At 48.9% G+C, this 19,637-nt stretch overlaps 2 protein-coding genes across 5 annotated transcripts in view; both read left to right on the top strand.

Annotated features, from left to right (window-relative positions):
* Positions 1 to 13,862, top strand: part of Pkc98E (Protein kinase C) — a 46,866-nt gene extending 33,004 nt beyond the window's left edge. Inside the window, exons 13-16 of one of the 2 annotated variants that reach the window (XM_077666421.1) lie at positions 32 to 170; positions 2,512 to 2,700; positions 3,192 to 3,338; positions 5,146 to 13,862. In XM_077666421.1, the coding sequence (XP_077522547.1) occupies positions 32 to 170; positions 2,512 to 2,700; positions 3,192 to 3,338; positions 5,146 to 5,325 (655 nt within the window). In that variant the 3' untranslated portion in view covers positions 5,326 to 13,862. The remainder of the gene's footprint in view (positions 1 to 31; positions 171 to 2,511; positions 2,701 to 3,191; positions 3,339 to 5,145) is intronic. The other variant, XM_077666422.1, reaches the window with a different exon arrangement.
* An 865-nt stretch (positions 13,863 to 14,727) lies between these two features.
* The window catches only part of Rtnl1 (reticulon), a 29,067-nt gene continuing 24,157 nt past the window's right edge, over positions 14,728 to 19,637 (top strand). The window contains exons 1-2 of one of the 3 annotated variants that reach the window (XM_077666423.1): positions 14,728 to 15,619; positions 17,295 to 17,330. In XM_077666423.1, coding sequence (XP_077522549.1) covers positions 15,004 to 15,619; positions 17,295 to 17,330 — 652 coding nt within the window. In that variant the 5' untranslated portion in view covers positions 14,728 to 15,003. Of the gene's footprint in view, positions 15,620 to 17,294; positions 17,331 to 18,577; positions 18,881 to 19,637 lie in introns of those variants that run through there. The other 2 variants (XM_077666424.1, XM_077666425.1) reach the window with 2 other exon arrangements.

Genomic DNA, 19,637 nt, shown 5'->3' with positions numbered 1-19,637 from the left:
CTTAACGCTGTGCTGCTTTGTTTTCATGCAGGGATTTGAAACTAGACAACATTCTCTTAGACACGGATGGCCATTGCAAGATTGCAGACTTTGGCATGTGCAAAGAAGGCATCAAGGACGGTGTCACGACAACCACCTTCTGTGGCACTCCCGACTACATTGCACCAGAGGTGGGGGCACAAGTCCACTCATGGTTTAGACACGTACGGACACTGTTGTGGCACTGAAAAATGACCGTAGATTTACATACAAAGGCTAAAACAAGGATTTCATAACCAGCCATTGTCCTTCTACAGATAATCTGCTAATAGAAGTGTAGTTCGATGTATTAAACAGTATTGTTGTTACAGTCGTCAAGGAAATGACATGTTCGCTAAGTTGGTTAAGGCCTTTGCAACATTTTTGTGGTGACAGTATGAAGTGTACGGATATGCTAAAATGATACATACGACAGCTGGCAGAAAGCTTTGGAACGGGTACTTGTAAGCAGCAATTAATTTTTTCTTTAAGTCTTATCTTTGTTTAATAAAAATATGACAAGATTTAGTACAGTATTTAACTCAGTTAAAAAGGCACCATGACATTGAATGTTTGTTGCAAATGAAAGCTGGAACAGCTAAGTGGGACATGTTGGAAAAGGCAATGATTTTCCAAGTGGGGATGCCAGAAATGAAGCTGTCATTTATATGAGGTTCCTATCATGTAAAGGATATGTGGTGCTTTGGCCGTGCTGCCTTTTCTCTTGCATTCTCCTCAAGTCCTCCTTCTTAGTGATATGTTACTAAAGGGTTAAAAGCATCATACGCAGGTTGGCTCAATCCTTATGGTCCGAGTGGTGCCCAGCACCCAGAAAGAAAAAAAAAAGACTCTCTGAACAGTCGGTAACCACACTATCCGTTCTTTTTGAGCTTTTACCTTGGACACATGGTGCCACTAAAATACTTGAAGCATGTCTGTCACTTTCAGTGTATGCTCACTTCAGCAAGCTGAAGCTTTGGCAGCTTTAACCAATGGTGCTTGAGCCATTGTTGTCTCTTGCAGTGTCAATGCTTGCTGCTCATCACCCACTGCCAATTCATTCTCTCGCAGTTCAGTGATTCCTTTTTTTTTCTCCATGATTAAGGCCCCCTAGTTTCCCGCGATTCTGCAAGAAATTTAAGCATTTTCTGCGGAATAGTGTGTTAGCAGTCACATAGGTATTCTTTTTTGATGCTTTTGTTGTCGCCAACATCACTAGAAACGACACCATGATGGGAAGAAAATGACTTTTTTGCTTTATTTGCTGTAATATAATGTGAGGAGGTGTTGAGACGTCGGAAGCTAGAATTTTAAAATAAATATTATTACGATTATAATGCAATCTCAAACTTTTCAGGCCAGCCATTAGCTGAGGGCCACCAGCAAAAAATGCTGATGGCACACTAAAATTCTGAAGCGGCAGATACATCGATGTTATTTAAGAGACAACGCTTCATATGGGCATTCCACAATGGAACAAAGCCAAGCATCTGATACTTTGATATATGCATCCTTCCACGTAACTGCAGCTGCTGTCACCGCCTTTCCTCGTTACTCGGGGTTTCAAGCTGCCCAGTCCTACGCCTATTTGCCCTTCTTTGCTTTCTATGCTCCACTCAATTCTTTCAGGGCTTTCACATTGTCAGTGACCCGCACCTCCTTATTTCCATATCCATAGCCACCTCCTTAGCACTTGCATGCCGCGCGCTTTGCCCCGAGGTCATCAAAAACCTGGCTTTTCCTAACAACTCTTAAGCCTGGTGGCAAAGGCCCTTTACCTACCTTCATAAGCTTGGAAAAAGAAAAAATAAGTTCACACTGTATCCATACCTCGCTGCAGTCTGTGATACGAAGTGCATGCTGAAGCGTTATGTGATTCGCGGAATTTAAAATTTTACGTCGCAGATAGCTAGGGGCCGCAGCCATGATACAGGAGGCATACACTTATCTGCACCCTTTTGTCAAGACAGAACTGTTCTGTGTGCCCCTTGCTCGGATCTCTTCCAAAAATTTTAGACGTGAGCACCGTAAAGTACAGATTCTTAGGGGGTTTTACAGAAAATACTGTTCAGAAAGCAAAGCCAAAGTGACCTGAGTGTTGCTTCCAGTGCTCAAGCACAAAGACTGACCATGTGTTTCAGGGCCACTTGTAGAAGCGCTAGTGGTATGCTCGGTCGACAGGTTTTGGTTTGGTTATAATAGGTTTAACGTCCCAAAGCATCTCAGGCTATGAAGGATGCCGTAGTGGAGGGCTCTGGGAATTTCGACCACCTGGGGTTCTTTAACGTGCACTGACATTGCACAGTACACGGGCCTCTAATAGCATTTCACCTCCATTGAAATGCGATTGTTGTGGCCAGTATTGAACCTACGTCATTTGGGTCAGCAGCCAAGCACCATAACTACTGAGCCACTGCGGCAGCTTTAAAAAGCTTTCCTAAAGCACTTGTTCAGCCCTCAAGCTTTATTTTTCCCCCTGCGCTTTTCCTTCAGATCCTGCAAGAGTTGGAGTACGGCCCTTCGGTAGACTGGTGGGCATTGGGTGTGCTCATGTATGAGATGATGGCGGGCCAGCCGCCTTTCGAGGCGGACAACGAGGACGACCTCTTCGAGTCGATCCTGCACGACGACGTCCTGTACCCGGTCTGGTTGAGCAAGGAGGCTGTCTCCATCCTCAAAGGGGTGCGTACATGTACTTGCAGGTCACATTGGTGGCAGGCGTCAGGAGACGAGTACATGGAAGGGAAGCATTAAGACGCAGATGCAAACACAGAGTTGGATAAAACAGAATGTAATGTCAAAGAAAACAGCCAAAAGCACATTTTGGATTAACTAAACAAGAGGGCAAAGCATTGAGAGTCACACGTGGTGCTTCCACCTGACTTTTGTCAGCACTTCTTAATAAAGCACATTACATGGTTGCTCTTGAGACTGACCTTGATTGCACCTTGACTGACCTTGAGACTGGCGAGTTGATTGGCTAGAAATTCAGAGGTTTGCCGATTTCTGGATCAACTTGTGGCAGCAAAATCAGTTACTGAGCACTGCTTTCAAGCAGCACAAAATAAACCAGATATATGAAAAAAGTAAAACTGCATTCCAGGCAAGAAACGAGGGAATGGGAATTGTCGGTCGTGATGTAAGCGTGCCATCAATGGTTGTTGCGCATGCAGTTCATGACCAAGAACCCTGCCAAGCGGCTGGGCTGTGTCGAGTCGCAAGGCGGGGAGCAGGCCATTCTGAGCCACGCCTTCTTCAAGGACATAGACTGGGAGGCCCTGGAGGCACGCAAGGTCAAGCCACCCTTCAAGCCCAAGATAGTGAGTAGTGTTCATTCTCTCTCGTCTGCCTGTGTGTGCACATACGGCTATAGTTACAGTGAACTGGAACAGACAGCAGAGTGGGCAGGGGCCTCCGCATGATGCCAGCGGCGGCCTGCTTTCAAGAGTCTCCGAATGCAGCTGTGCGAGAAACGGGTGGATCACCACGGCGTTCAAGTGTTCTTTTTAACGGTCACATTTTTATTGCAAAAGCACTACTTCACGAAGTCTAACCGGCTCATAGAGTTTGTGTGAAGCTTGATTTTAAGGGTGACCTTGGCCAAACCATAAATAAATATTGCCGCAACTGGGATTTGAACTTGCGGCAGCGTGAACAGATCAGCTTCACTGGCCATTGCACCAGAGCACTATGCTATTGCTACAGCCGATCACACCTCGTGTTAAACTGCAACACACTCTCATGTTGTGCATTGCACATCGTCATCTTCATCAACTAATACTGCTATCGAACTAATATCATCGCCAGACATGCCGACAACCAGCAAAGCAAAACCATGAGCCAACCAGGCTAGACACATGCTTTCGCACGTATACTTGGTTTAACTGTGTTAAAACCCTACCACTTTTTTTTTCGCCTAAAGCGCTATTGCAGCCCAAAAATGCTCCACCATTTATGCATCAGGCATGCAATGCATTGCAAGTTACCAATTCTGTTTGCAGACAAGCTCGGTTACACCATAGCAACGCGTTCAAGATTGGCTGACTGCAGCGCCACTGCTTCAGTCGCCAGGGGTGGGATCAACCTCCCAATGAGTAATCCAGGCCACGCGCTACAGTGCCTGTTCTGGTTTGCCGTAATCTAATGCTCTGCCAGAAAGATGCTTGATCGGGACTGCGAGAACAAGAAGTCACAACTGTTAACTTATCTCACTTCCAATCAGAACTTGCTTGATGAAAAAAGCAGCAGTTTTTAATGTGACAAGGTCCAGTAGGCACGCCATTGATTGCACGTACATTGTCACCATTCCATTGGTCCTGTCTCATTATTCTTCAACTAGCCCTGCTCCATGCCAGCCACATTTGTCATGTACTGTGTGCAATGTTTGCACCACATACCACGCATAATGTGAGATCTGTGCCGTATACGTCAGGAATACAGTGCTTTTCAAAGAAGGCTTCTAACTAGTTCAGGTGTGACTGAATATTCATGGATCCATCAGGCAGAGCCACAGCTCTTGGCTCCTGCCAGTTGTGAGATGCCCCTTTAGGCTTCCTGGTTTATAGTTTGATAAGATTGGTTCGAAATTTTCCTGTTAGCAGATCATCGCATTGCTTACAGAAATCAGATGAGCTAGCTGCTCAAGGTTGCTCAGAACACGAGTGGAGAGCAGTTGCTAGGCGCCACTGACAGCTGATGTCTGAGCTCACGGATTACGCCATCCACCACCTTCCAATAGTTGGTCACAGGATACGGACAGATTTTAAAGTGGACATTCGCACTGATGTGGCAGAGTGTCAGGCCCTTTTTGTCAGGCCGCCGCGGTGGCTGAGTGGTCATGGCGCTCGGCTGCTGGCCCGAAAGACGCGGGTTCAATCCCGGCCGCGGTGGTCGAATTTCGATGGAGGCGAAATTCTAGAGGCCCGTGTACTGTGCAATGTCAGTGCATGTTAAAAAGCCCCAGGCGGTCGAAATTTCTGGAGCCCTTCACTACGGCGTCTCTCATAGCCTGAGTCGCTTTGGGACATTAAACCCCATAAACCAAACCAAACCAACCAAACCTTTTTGTCAGGCTTTTTTGTTGACAAAAGATTTTTCCTTTTTTTCTCTTTGCTCTTGCCTGCACAGAAAACTAAACGCGACGTGAACAACTTCGACCAGGACTTCACCAAAGAAGAGCCAGTGCTGACACCAGTCAACCAGGAAGTGTTGCGCAACATCAACCAAGAAGAGTTCAAGGGCTTCTCTTTCGTCAACGAGGACTTCAATCCGGCCAGGTTTGCGGGCGAGGGCGGGCCCGCGACGTAGTGTCTCCTCCTCTTCCGCACACGACGGGCCCCGCCCCCTCTCTAGTCATGTTCTGCACACACACCATTCGCCACACTCTTTCCCTCTCTTCCCCGTTTTCCTTCTCGGCAGCAGTGGCGCCCCCTCACCACCCCTCCCTCGCCCATCTTTTTTTTTCATCCGCTTCCCCACTCTTTTTCCCAGCTGTGTTTTCGACATGGACAGAGGTTCCATATCTGTGCCTGAACCCTCTGCGAGAGGGATGCAGTGTGCAGGAGCCAGTGAGGCTGCCGTGTGCAGCAGTCTGCAGCTTCAAGGCAATGTCCTCTCTTTTCATCCATCCTGGTGGCAGCATTCAGCAGGCTGTACAGCTCTAACAGAGAATTCACAGTCGGTGATGGGGGAGGTGGGGGGGGGGGGGGGGGGAAGCTGTGACAGGCAATTCGCACGCTGCCTGCCCCTCCCTCTCCTCGTGGCGCTTGCATTCGTGAAGAGAGGTGAATGCTAGCAGTCGAGACATCTGTGGATGCACTGCCGAAACTCTTGCCACATGTCTCCTCCCTCTTGCGGCAGCGTCGACGCCGTTGCTGTGCTCACTCCAGTCCTGCTCCCCCCCAACTCCCCTCCCTCGGAACCCTCACTGCCGCCTGCCCCTAGGACACTGCAAAGAGCCAGAGTTGCCAGACAGGGGTGTGTGTGTGCACCGTGGTGTCGGAGCAGAAAACAAAACAAAGAAAAAAAGGAAGCAGTCCACCCGGGCACTCTTTTTCTAGTCTAGTCCAGAGAGCTGACCCCGTTTTTAAGTGTGCCATGTGCCCTGAACTCCTGGCGAGGGCTCAGCCCATGGGGGCTGGCGTCTTTTACTGTTTCCTTTTTATTTTTCGAAGCTTTTCTTTTACCACGAGTATTTTCATTGTTTGGTGCGTCGTCCAAAATCTCCAAGCCCCATCCCCGCACACATTGCTCTGTGTGTTCGGTGGGAGCGTTGTCCGGCTTGCCTACGGCTAGCATTACCAGCGGTCGGCGCATACTGGACGAAATGGTTTCCGCTGGTGGCCAAGTTCCTGAAAGGGCAATGTCTTTAGTCTCTTTTAATTATTAGGCTTTTTTATGGAAAAGGAGACATTCTTGCATGCTCGCATTTTCAGTTTCTTGTTTGTTTGTTTTGCTCCCTTGCTATCTTTGTCTCTGTATATTGTCCTGTCTCGCTCCCACCACCTCAATTTCAGGTCACTCCAGCAACTTTCATAACTGGGGCAGTTGTGACCAGTTTTCGCTGTGTTCATAATGTGTAGTATTTATTTATTTATTATCTGTAACCCCGTGTATGCTTTTTGGAGGAGGGGCAATCTCACAAACCATGCATATGTTACTCGCTTTCAGCAGTGGTGGAGTTTCTTTTTCTCTCTCTCTCTCTTTCCTTCTATCTCTTGTTTGTTTGCTCACCCATCTTTCATTCGCATCTTGAGTAGTGGAGGTGGGCGCTGTTACCGGGCTGATGTTATACAATAGCGAAGCCGACATGTCCAGTCCTTGGGTTTGTGCTTAGCTCTTAAAAAGTGTTTCCCTCTGTGTTGCAGGGCACGAGCTTCTTTTTTATTTGGCCTGTTAATTATATTTGCATGTGCTAGGCACTATGCGAATGCAGTTGGATAACAGCAATGATGTGCAGGTGGACTAGCTTGTAATTCAAGTTTGTCCACAACCTGTCTAACGGATCCTTGTGCTAAGGCTAGACTAATTTGGGGCAGAAAACAGTCGCAGCAGCAGTGCATACTTACGCGGCAATGTTATTAGTTGCTGTGTTTTTGTTTGTTTGTTTGTTTGTTTTCGCCATGGCTTCCTTTTCCTCATCTGTGTGCTTGTCATAAAACCCTGCATAAAATCTGTGTGCTTGTCAGGGATGAAGTTCATTGAAAAGTTAGTACTGAACAGCATTGTTAGTGCACGCCGAGTGTGCATCTCCTTTTTTTGCACTAAACCTTGCAAGCATTGTGGTGCGCCAGCCTGGCCAAATTCAAACCTGGTTAACTTTTTTTTTTGGCTACTCCTTTGTGCAAGCTGTCACGGCTGCGTGTTCAGCACTAGTGCAGAAAGGTGACCGCTGAGCTTTTGAAGGAACCCTTGGCAAGAACTGCTGCTCGAGTAACTGCCACATAACTTATAGCAGCTTCTCAGCTTACCCTCGACACTGTGCTGCTAAAAAGCACACTTTATCTTTTACTTATCAGTTTGGTGGTGTCACCTCTGCTCGGGCAGTTGTTGACGGACTTAGTTGTGTCGGCGTACAACTGAAGCCTGTAGAATGTGCCGCCGACACCCGCCGTTGGGGTGTCTGCACTCAGGTACTGTAGTATGGTCACACATAAAAAGTCAATTTCTGAGAAGTACACTACTTGTGTAGAAATCGTTTTAGTTTTCTTCGCCCCGCTTCTAATTTTGAGTGTTCTGTAGGATTCAAGTTTTGAACAGGTGTTTGTGGGAAAACCGCTGTAGAAAAGTAAAATGACGTTACTTCCCAGTGAAAAATCATCTCACCTTTATGTTGCTGGAACACCCTGTTCTGGTGGTGTTATGTGCAAGAGAAACAGCGGCACAACTAACACAGCACAACAAAGAACACAACATGTGCACACACAAAACACATAAAAGGGCCCACTGTACAAGAAGGGTACTTCAGAATAATGGATTGTTGGGCGAGTTGATGCCTGATGCACCAACTCGCTCTTTTTTTGTGCTGTGTTAGTTGTGCCACTGTTCCTCTTGCATGGTGCGCCAACTCACCCAACAATCTGTTATTCTGGAGGGGGTGTTACGTGTTTTTGAAATGTGAATGATTGTTGAGGGGGCTGGTCAGAAAAGTTGTCTCACTAGTCAGCACTACCTAGTTGCTTGTGGAACCCTTGGTACTTGCTTAACATTCACACTGAAGTCATCCGGGAGTGGCGTAAAACGGCGCAGGAAATTATGCAAGGGTGTGTCCAGCCACATGCATCACACACACCAAAGAAAAGAAGGTGCTTATGCCTTTGTAGCCATGTGGTGCGAGGACTTGTTTCCAGCCACACATTCGGCATGTTTTGTTCCTGGTCCGTTTTTATGCGCCCAACAAGGTTACATAAAGGTGAAAGCAATTTTTCCCCCCGACTTGCTTGAAGGTCAGCTCAGCATAGCAAGCATGTCTTGCTTACATCGCATTTAGCTGAGACAGCAGAATGTCTTGGGAAGCGTATGCATGAAGTCCTGCGGCTGTCTCTTGCGTGAAGCCCCAGGAGGCCGTTAGTCTTTTATGCGGAATGCATAACCCGTCTTTGTTGAATCCTCGACATAGCTGTGATCGCAGAACTAACATGCTGTCCCAGTCCCCGGTTTTATTGTTGTTTTGCATCTCGGTGCCCTCTTCTGTTGCACCTCATTATTTCGTTTCCCTCGCTCTCTGTTTTATGTTCTCCCCTTTTATTTCCAATTGCTGATTCAGCCATGCATGCCCGGCAGTGGCCTGCGTCTTGGCCCGTTTGCACCGTTGGGAGCACTGCAATGTTCGCATCTTCCCTAGGTTTGTGCATCTGTTTTATCTAGGAACTTGGCCTGGTCCCACTCGCTGTGTTGTGCTGTTTAAAACGGGGGTCTCAAACTCGTCTCGCTGCGAGAACTGCTTCGACAAACTGGGCCGGTGATCAGAAAGGGGAAAAGGTGAAGCGGGAAAGAGAGAGAGAGAGCAGCACACCACTCATGTTGCCACTCATGAGCACTTCAGTTCTTCCACCGTCTTGGACGTAGTGAAAGTCAACTGGTGACTTCCAGCAATGACCAGTGCGAACCTAAGAGGTTGCTGCCCCTCAGTTTTCACACAAATTTGTGGGGCCCCTGTTCTATAGTAATGTAAGACACAGTAAGCAACTGTCTTGTGTCAGACTGCGAACAAGGATAAGGTGGTATAACAGAAATGGGGAAGACAGTTGCTTTCAGAGCAAAGGCTGCAGCCTTGAAAACCATCAGGACCATGTGTTTGAGACCCCTGGTTTAAAGGGTACAAAGGTGGGATGACCTTGTCATTGGCACATACTGTTCTCATTTCTTGAACTGTGTGTTTCCGACACTTTAAGCCTGTCCCTGCTGCCCTCTTTATCCTTCCGTACTTCCTGCAATTTTCGTATATTTGGCAAGAGCCGCGAGACTTATTCTCGGCTTTCTAATGACAGGCCTATACATACTGCCGTTGCTTTTCACAACCTGTTTGTCGCTGTTATAGTTACCAGGGCGAGTTTCCCGCCTTCAGCACTACTGAGGCTATTAGCATACCTGAAAAAACTGAGCAAAGTCTTACCTGTGTTTAGTGATTTGAAAGATACCTCTACTCTGTCTGTTTCATTTTGTTTGGGCAAGTGCTACGCAAATGTTTAAAGATGCAGCTTGTTAGCCAAGTTTGCTTGCGTTTTCTTAGCCTATGCCTTGTAATGCTGTATTGTGAAATGCTGACGGCGTGTGTTTCTGGGTGGTACCCGTCACAGTACCAGTTACAAGCGGTGTAATGACATACAGGTTACAGTGGCCATCCAGAGTGTGTATAACTTTTGTCCGAAACGTATTATCTTCGTAGCTCTCATGTTGAGAGCGTTTGATGCCGTTTTGGTCATGTTCACTGCTGTCTTGATGCGGCTGTCGTTGTCTTTGACACCTTTCGGGGTGTCATGAATATTGCGCCGCCATGCTGAGATGAGCGAAGCGTCTTGTCTTTGCCACATTCTCTGACGATGTGTATGTGTTGTTGCCTTTTATTTGTGTTCATTTCACATTTAGTATCTTTAGTGCCGGGATGAGTGTGCTCTTGCTATGTCCCCATTAGAACAAGGTGCAGTAAGCATTTCCAGACATGCATTCAGCCACAAAATGTGAACGCCATGTTCCATTGAGATCTTTTTTTTTTTTTTTTGTCGTGGCACCACTGCAAAGTGAGTTGATGCCTTTTCTTGTTGAATTCCAGTGCTACAACCAATGGTCGTTTTGTTTCAACACTCCTCGTGGCAGCGCCCATTCCTGCGGCGTTGTTATAGTCTTTAAAACGCTTTCTGTAGTTCTTTGCTTCTGACTTGCCGCGGCACTAGTTTCTACGTGAGCGCTTTTATTACTCTGTTTTCTCAGCCGTCATTCCTTGTGCATCGAGGAAGTTGTAAATTGTGAATTCAAGTGTTTTTTGTTCCAAGTTTTCTTCGGTGAGAAGAAGAAAATGAGAGACTGCCGTTTCACATAGCGAAATACTCACATGCACATCAGTGAGTGCATCAGATAGTATTGAACTGTTTGGTACACGTGTGTGCACATGTACATAATGTAAATGTACATTGTTATTGATGAGACTGCTGCGACTTCTTTTTTTTTTTCTACTTTCTTTTGCGAGCTTTCCTTCCTACCCCCATGCATTTCTCGTGCAAGTGCGAGAGAAGGAGGCAGATAGGAAACAAACTGATCAGTTTGTTATTATGAGGGCATGGAGCTTAAACAGGTGCGCTTAAATGCCAGGCTCCTCTCGGCTTAGTCCATTTTGGGTGAGCCCAAGTTAACGGGAATGTGAGCTGTCTACTTACAGATTAATTTTTGCACTTAACAATGCGGCCACAATGGATTTTGCGGGCTGAGCCGCACGCAGCAAGGCAAAGAAAAATTAGTCTTGGCATGCGTGCCGAGTGCCTGCACCTCGAGTGTGCATCTCGTGAGATGGAAAAGTCCAAGCTCCACTTCGCAGCTTGCTTGCAATGCATATTCTTTTTTGTTCATAAGGCGCTTAGGGCAAAGCGTTCTCGGTGTGCATGTCTTCAAGCTGACGAGGCTTGCAGCCACTAGGAAAGACTGTGTGTGGAGGTTTTTTTTTTTTTTCTGTAATAGAACAGGACTGTCGGTTCAGACGTAATGTTACTGCGTAAGTAGCTTTCTCTGCAGCCATAGTGTGCACCGCTGAGCCCAACTTGTTGTAGCTTGGTAGCCAGGGCTGGTTTGTGAGTCTGATTGCTTCGGCGTCCTTGCACCTATTTCGTTTCACCTGCTTCGGCCGCAGAGGTTGAAAGGTGTTCATAGGGGGGTGATCCTGCCCAACTATCAGCGACGCTTGTTCCAGCTTGTTGGGTTCAGGGGAGGATTGTTCAAGCCTTGCTAGTGATGTCTCGTCATGTTACATATAACATGCTGCATACATGCCTGGCATCAGAACGTAACAGTTAACGCCTTGTTTTGCCAGTTTCAGCACAGGGCCGTGATATCAGTAACTGAAAGAGGTGAAGGAAGAATGCAGGAAAACAAGGAACTTGCTGCGTGTAAACTGAACTGCAGAATCTTCTTTGAACAGGAGTGAAGTCTAAGCACTCTTTCCTCTGTGTAAGTGGAGTCAGTGCCAGTGATGCATCTTCAGTTGCAGTGATGTAATGGCTTTTATAATGTGCGTTGAGCGGTGAGGAACGCTTTGTTTTGCTTCTAGTGGACACCAGGTGGCTCTGTCTGAATTTTAACGAATACAGTCCTTTGCTTTTGTCCAGCATAGTTGCGCCTTGATATGCGCGCACCTTGTAAAAAGTGTACAGGATGGTTACTGTGGTAATGTATCTCTATAGTCAGTACTTGCTCATATGTGCTTTTGTTTTATGTGGTACTTATTAACTTTTATTTCTGCTGTTTTATTCATGCGAGTTGTTCTTAGTGCTTATTCCTTTCTTCCTTTTTTTTTCTTTTGAGAAACGGAGCACCAAAAATGTCGTGGGCAGCAACATTATTAAGTGTCAGTAAAGACAGTGCAGGGTAGTTGTCAGTCTTCGACATAGATGCTTTGCAAGCATGCATTTGCCACTTGCAGGAGCCGAAACAGCAGTGTTTGTCGGCTCATTTATTTCCCTCCAGCCAAAGATCATCGGTTCACGAACCAGCGGGGATGGTATGCCAGGGTTGTTGAAACCAGTCTTGCTCTGGGCACGGTTCGATTGCCCATATGCACGTGATTGCCAGGGAGGCCACGCATCGTAGGTCACTTTTACTGTTTCCAGGACGGTGCAGGACACCCTGCCATCTGTCCCACACCATTCTAACTGCACAGTTAGCAAGGTTCTGGCTCAGGCAGCTGCCATGGTCTCTGTTTGAGACCGGGCTTGCAGTCGTGTTCCCGAAAAACACCACTTTTTTTTTTTTTTCCCCCAACGTAGTGGAGAAGTTTCGTATTCCAGAAAGCACCGAATGGCCGTTGGCCCCAGGTAGAACTGGGAAGGTGGAGTGCCCCGTCGTTCGGACAAGGTGTCGTAGCACTTAACCATAGGCACGCGGTCGTCCTCTTTCTCTCTCGCGATGTGTGGGGTGTGCGTGTTTGTATAGGAACAAGATGCAGCTTAGAGCAACGCACCTTTAGATCTGCACAATCAACTTGTGGTTTACCTAGATTCCCAGAGCGTGCAAGCAGCAAACAGTGGCGTAGCGGTAAACGTGGCAGCACTTCTGAAACTCTCCACCTTCTTATCCCCATTCCCTCCCCTCCCCACTCTACCCTGCCCCGTGGTGCAGTGGAGCCAGTTCACTCTCACCAGTCCGGCGCTGAGTGTCGAGACGCAGAGAGGGCATAAACTCATACACTCACACGCGCTTGTTTACTTGCCAGACGTGGTTAGTGCATCGTCTTTCCAAGCCTTTTGTTCACTCCCCCTTAGCCATTGTCCAGACGGGATCTCTCACAGAGTCACAGAGTTGAGCTCTGTGACACGAGCTTGCCGATGAGGTGCCCGCGGTTCGTTTCGGCACTGTTTTAAACCGGCATGACGGTGTGGTTATTGTTTGTCTTCTTCCTCAATGAGCCGATTCAAAGAGTTTCCCCACCGAGCTGCGTGCAGGGTTCAGTCGCAGGGCTCGAACCTGCGCGCCTGCCTCATGTGTAAGCGAGTGAGAGAATGGCCTCTCTCTAATGGTGGTGTTTGGAAGAGGACATGGCGGCTTTTTTGCGGCGAGCTGTGCGGGCACAGGAGATGCAACTTGTCACGGCGGTCGCGTGACGACTCCTGCGTGCGCGACATCATCCTGCCTCCCGAGCCATTGGAAGAAGAGCCTCTCTAGTTTCAGACAAAGTGAAGTAGTAGCGGTGAAGCGATTTGTCTCAGCACACACTCTCTGTCCACATGTCTAGGCCAGACTTGAGCGTGCGTCGGTCGCCATCACAATGAAGATTTTAGGAAGGGAAAATGGGGGGTGCAAAAGGATGTTATAAATATATACATAAAGTTACTCATACAATATATGTATATAAAATAAGATATTGACAAAAAGATTGGTGTGAAGTAGAAGCATTTGTAAACTCTGTACATTCAACTGTGTCTGTTTTGAAAGCATGGTCTTTAAAAGAAAAAAAAAACTGCAACGTGCTTGCGGCACTCAGTGGCCCTCAACCATAGGTGTAGGCTCCCGAATCTGGTGCTGGCACGACCGTTCTGATATATTTTGTCTGTGGTTCTCATGCCCTTGTGGACATTGCTGCTAATAAACTCATCTGTGATGCAAAGAGAGAAAAAAAAACTGAAAAAAAGTATAGCAGAAAATGTTGCTTCAGTTCTTTCGGTGAGAACAACACTGACATCCTGACACTGTAAAGCCTCCCTCTGAAAAGTCAGCAGCAAAATGGCAGCGAAACAGAAAAGCTGCAGTAGCGCTCAGTGAATATTACTTCAGCTGATGACGTGGTAAGATGCGTACTTGCCAAAACATGCACGCAGCTTTTATGTGTGCAGAAAAAGAAAACGCTTTCTTTTTTACCTTCAAAAACTAACATTAGTAATTATGCTACACATATGAATCTGCATGATGATGGCGACAAATAGAGAAGAGACTCGGCAATCCGAACTCGGTCAGTACAGAAATTTCGAACTATACAGAATCGGAAATAATGGGAGCCTTTTTAATGCACTCCATATCTGTCTGTACCACAGCATCAGATCTAATGAACTGGCGATTCGAAATAAGGGTCCACTGTACAGATTGTTTTGCTAGATTTATCTTGGCCGCCTGCTTTAATTTAGTTAGACGAAAGATCAACTTTAAGCGATGGATGAGTAAGTCCGTTTAAGCGCCTCGTGAACGACGTGCGTCAGCTTGGAAAAACGCTGAGTACATATGCCGTATACCGTCCTTTTTCTTTCGTTTTTTTTTTTATTATTGTCCTACGCAGTGTTTTCTCGCGTACACGTATACGCTCCCCTGCCGCTTATACGTCCATTTGCTTTCTTGAGACGGTTTTACTCGCGTATCAAGCTCTGACACTCCGAAAGTGAATCACCCGTTTAAAGGAATAGCACAAATTTCTGACCACATTTTTTTTTTCTTATTCACGCGAGAAAAGTGCGCTTTTTCTTTTTCTCTGTTGCTCCCCGTAAACAATCGTAAGCAAGAATTCTCGAGCTCGACGCTAAAAATTACAAGTTCCTTCAAAAAAACGTACGTCGTGACAAAATGTCGCAGCGCCGTGCTCCATGGCCTTTCTTTTGCTTCCGGGACCCATTGTGCGTTTTGACAACTGGCGCTCCGGGCGCCGGCGTGCGCCTCGCCGCATGAGTCACACTCCACTGCGCGCCGTTTCCCCAGCGGTAGCAGACGACAGGCTTCCTCTCTTCCGGCCAACGTACCGGAGCATTGCAATCTCATCGTGAAAGCCTCAGCGCACAGACCTTTCTCCTCCGCCCCGGAATGGATTTCTTGAGCGAAGTAGCGGCCAAGCCGCACCAGGACAGCGGCGACGACTCGCCCAACGTGCCGAAAAAACCGTTCGTCGCCGAATCCGTGGACGCGCTGAGCGAAGACCTCGCCCAGTTCGCGACAGGTACCGCGGTGACAGATGCGGCGCGGAGCGCCGCCGCGCACAGTAAGCCCGATCAGCTGGACCTCCTGTCAGATTTCCAACCCAACTCCGCGGACAGCTCGCCGCCGCTGAAACCAGCATCGGAGCCGTTCTCGTCCGTAAATCACCCGCCGAGCCCCAAGCCCGCCGCCGCTGGTTACAGCACCTCGCAAGTCGAGGACCTACTCGGCGACACATCATCATCGGCACCGGCAACCGCGCCTCCTCAACCGCCGCCCAGCGCTCCAGCGCCCGAGAAGGTCGCGCCTGTGGCCGCGACTGCGCCCGATTTAGAACCCCGGGAGGAGAAGAAGCCACCCAAACCGACGGCGCCGGAGTTGTCCGTTGCGGACGTTAAGCCTACGATCCCTCCGGCGTCTAAGCCTAAGGCCGCTGAAATGCCGTCCGAACCGACCTCGACGACGGGCTCCTCCGGGAAGGCATCCTGCTGCGTTTTTTCTCCCGGTAAGTGATTCACGCGTCGCATGCGCTACGACTACGGACGCGCTCCCAGAGCGGCGAGGGCACGCCCACGTGTGTGTCCCTCTTCGCCGCCGTCGATGAAGTGATTGCACAACACGTACGCAGTTTTGACGGGCGAACTGTGAGCGATCAAAACAAATCTCCCTCTCCTTATCCACTTTCACGGCCGCCTTGCCTGCTCAGATTTCGTGCACGTGGGTCGTAATCAGGTATACCAGTCAAAGAAAAAAAAATGAAACGCGGCTGTGTGCAGGCCTCTTTGTCATATTTGTAAACACCACGGAAACCGGTTGTCCCCTCCGTCCGGTCGTTGCAGTAATGCGCAGTTTCGTTTGAAATTAGTTACCGCTTGCGTACTACCCGGCAGACGTCGGAGAATGAATGGATGCGTCCACGGCTGCCGTAGAGCTTGATCGCGGCCGCGCTCCACAGCTTGTAGGTCGCGGTCCACAACTGACTTCGAAGGGCATGCATCACGTCAACGGTGGGCGCACCGTCTTCCTACGGGAGGCGAAATGCGCACATTAACGCGAGGCGCGTCAGGCAGACGGCAGTGTAGCGAAAGTGGCGCATATGATGCAATCAGCCATGCAGCTGCTGCATCTGTCGCAAGAAAGTCGCAGGCATGTAGAGACTGGGAAGTATTTGTGCTGCCGTGGCCGAACAGTCTGGCCGACGTCGCCCGCGTGCTTGTTACGAGGGGGAAGTATTCGGTTCGAATCCCGCAGTCTGACTTGCGCGAAATAATTCAAATCCCGCCTGTCACCGTCACGCATTCGAACTGACCACGGACGCTTGGTTTCTTCGCTTCCATGGTCCAAAGAAATGCAAAAACATAATGTGAGCTCGAGCGTCAATTGATACTCGAGTCCACGACATTTTTCGGCAGAGCCACCGCACGACAGCCGTGCGTGTTTTTCTCGTCATTTTTATTTTCTCTTGTTTTGTAGTTCGTAAGTTGCGTACAGACCACGTATTTTTCCACCGTGGCGCAGACTTGAGCAGAAACATGGAGCCTTCCCCCAGCTTCCTTGTGGAGGTCACACGTAGTATACATACAGACCGAGCAAGTTCAAGTTCACCGCTCCCACCTCACGAATGAGGAAAAGCGAAGAATTTCGGGGCGGGAGCTATTTGGCGCAACGTACTTGTGTCTGCCTCTTTTTACTTGGTCCGAATCACGGTCGGCGTCTTCCTCTTTTTGGTTCACTTTTTTTTTTTGTACCTCCTGAAAGTTAACCGCACTCCTGGTTAAGAATTCCTTCAAATTCGACATGCCTTCTTTCAAAACCAATTAAAGCAGAAATAAAAATCCTGTGAAATAATTGTGCGTGATCGTATGCTAAGTATTATATTGCTTGTCAAGGTTGCACGTTGCGTCTTCACTGAATTTTTTCTTTGTACTTCACCTCGTGACTGCCTAATTATGCACTGCACTTCAAACCGCCTAATCTCTGATTCAGTACTTATACACGAACCATTTTAGAGTTACTTCAATAACCTGAGTCTGCCTGCGTGTGTGCATGCTTAATTTTTCCCCTACTGTGCGTAAAGCGGTGATAGTATGCTGTATAACGTAAGTACAAACTAATTTTAATATTCTTGTTGGGCTGTGGTCTAACGGGATTGCCCCTAACATCGCTGTAACACTTTGCAGGAGTCGTCTGGGGTCCAGCATGTCTGCATCCATGCGGTAAGTATATATTACATGCATGCTGCCAAAAATAGAAAAAAAAAGGCCGCTCAAATTTAGTAGGGTGAAAGAGAAGGAGGACTTTAATGGAACAGGAGAGGTCTGCCTGGTTGTCGGCCTGGCATGCTATTCCAGAGTACTGCCACATATGTGACAGTCTGAGCGTGAAGTCTAGACAGAAGTATATGGCAGACTGTGACAGTCTAAGCGTGAAGTCTAGACAGAAATATATGGCACGTACAGACTGTCACATATGTGGCGCAGTGCCTTTCACCCCAAGCGGTAGCGTGGTGTTTAATATGGAAATTAAACTTGCTAAAGCAGCGTGGCGCACAGCCGAGCTTCCGCGCTGTAACGGGTCGTGCGTGACGCGCTGCTCTTTCCTCCTTTTTTTTATTTTTTATCACGCATCATCTGCGTGCAAGAAAGAAACAAATTCGCATCGTGAAAAAAAAAGGCTCGGCGACGACAAGTCTCGTTCGCTGCATATCACGAATAAGCGTGAAGTTTCCGCTCGTGCCCTTCAAGTCACGACCGCCGCACTATGCGGCGGGTCCGCGCGGTGTTGCACAACTAGAAGCAACTCACAAGAGGAGCCGTTTTCTGCTGCCCCGAACCGCTGGACGAAGACGCGCGGTGACCGTTGGCGACAGCGCTGGAAGCAAAAGGAGCAGGGCAGACACGACGGCAGGGTTACGACGATTTTGTTGCTTCCCGGCTCAATCGATGTCTGCGCAGAGCCACAGGGTTTGGCTACGCTAAAGCGGCCGCTACGGGATCGGCGGTGCCGCCCAGCTGTAGCCGCCGTGCCGTTGTTGCTTTTTTGTCTTTCTGTCCCGTCTGCTAACTGGGCCGTTTGTCGTCTGCTGCTCAGAAGTTATGCGCACTGCACTGCACGGCGCCGCTTCACTTTCTTTTTTCTCCACTATCCCTCCCCCTTTCCTCCTCCGTGTCCTAATGGAAGACTGGTAACACAGTGGACGCACTTTAGTGGCCGATAACCGGCAGCGATTTTTCACAAAGAAAAAGAAATGTCGGAAATTTCACGAACGCGCAAAGGCCAAAGCGGACCACCGTGGAACGGCAGTTTCCAGGCGGAAAGTGGATGACACCGAGGGGCGGGGGGTACGAGGTCGAGGGAGTGGGGGCGCGGCGGCGGCGACGACGGCGCGGGCTTTTCCGATAGGGCGCATGCGCACTGGAGCACGAATCGGCGTTTGGGAGGGCGCGGGGTGCGTTTTATTTGATTTGTTGCTTCGCTCGCTTCGGCCTGCCTGCCTCTTCGTAGCTCGCTGCGGGCGGTTTGTCGGTCGGTCGTCTTGGTCGTCCTAGTCCTCTTCGACGGCGGCGTTGTGTGTGGTGTAGCAGTGGTGTTCGTTGGACGGTGAGCTAGCCGGCGGTTTGTGGTTTTGCTGTGGAAGGACCGGCGACCGAGCGGACTGCACAAATGGAAGCCGATAGCAGCATGAACGGCGCGGGAGACGCCACCGGCAAGGCGGCACCACAGCAGTGCTCCTGCGTGTTCAAGCGCATTTTCACCGTGCCCCAAGGTGAGGTCGCACACCGGGATTAGGTAAACACGGGCCCTTCGGCGGGCGGCAAAAAAGCAACGCGCGTTTCTGAGCCGTGCAGGGAGAGACGCGATTACAGCTCCCTTCTCTCGTGCGCTGTGTGGTGTTCTACCTCTGCGGGCACCCGAGCCCTTTTTTTCTCTTCTCCCCTGGCGCGAGCGTGAAACGAGGAAGCCATTATCACAGAGCAGGAGGAGCCGTTTTATGGACGATGTGTGTGTGGCTCGTTACTCGTTGTCCGGCATTGAATAGAGGACGGGCGGCAAGCGTTTTATCGAGACAGATTAGCCTCGCGAAATAGAACGGCGCGCGCTTTGTATCTCGCGTTCCCTCTGCCCAGCCGTGCTGTTCTCCGTGCAGAGGCTTCGGGGGTATTCGGAGTTGATGCACAAGCGACGCGCATGCAACGTTGATAGGGGCGGGCCAGCGATGAAGGCTCTTTCCCATGGACCTTGCCCGCGCCGCTGCATGTTTCGCGACGCAGGGCTTCCGATTGCGTCGATTCCCCCCCTCCCGCTTTTTTTTTTTTTACTTTTGCGTTCCCGTTTTTCGATCGGTCGGTGGTTGCCTTGTGCACCGCAGAACGCTGCGTGCAGAAAAGGCAGACGCGGCTTTATTTCTGGTCGCGTTGGGCTACTTTTTTGTTTCCTCCTCAGATTTGACGTAATTACAAAGAGCGTCTCTTCTGGCGAGCTGCTTTGTTCGGGTTCCATGGAGGAAAGAGGTAGTCTCTTCG

Source organism: Amblyomma americanum, chromosome 5, assembly GCF_052857255.1.
Source record: "Amblyomma americanum isolate KBUSLIRL-KWMA chromosome 5, ASM5285725v1, whole genome shotgun sequence".
Lineage (NCBI taxonomy): Eukaryota > Metazoa > Arthropoda > Arachnida > Ixodida > Ixodidae > Amblyomma > Amblyomma americanum.
The sequence above is the reverse complement of the archived record's forward strand: the minus strand, read 5'-3'. Positions and strand labels throughout refer to the sequence as shown.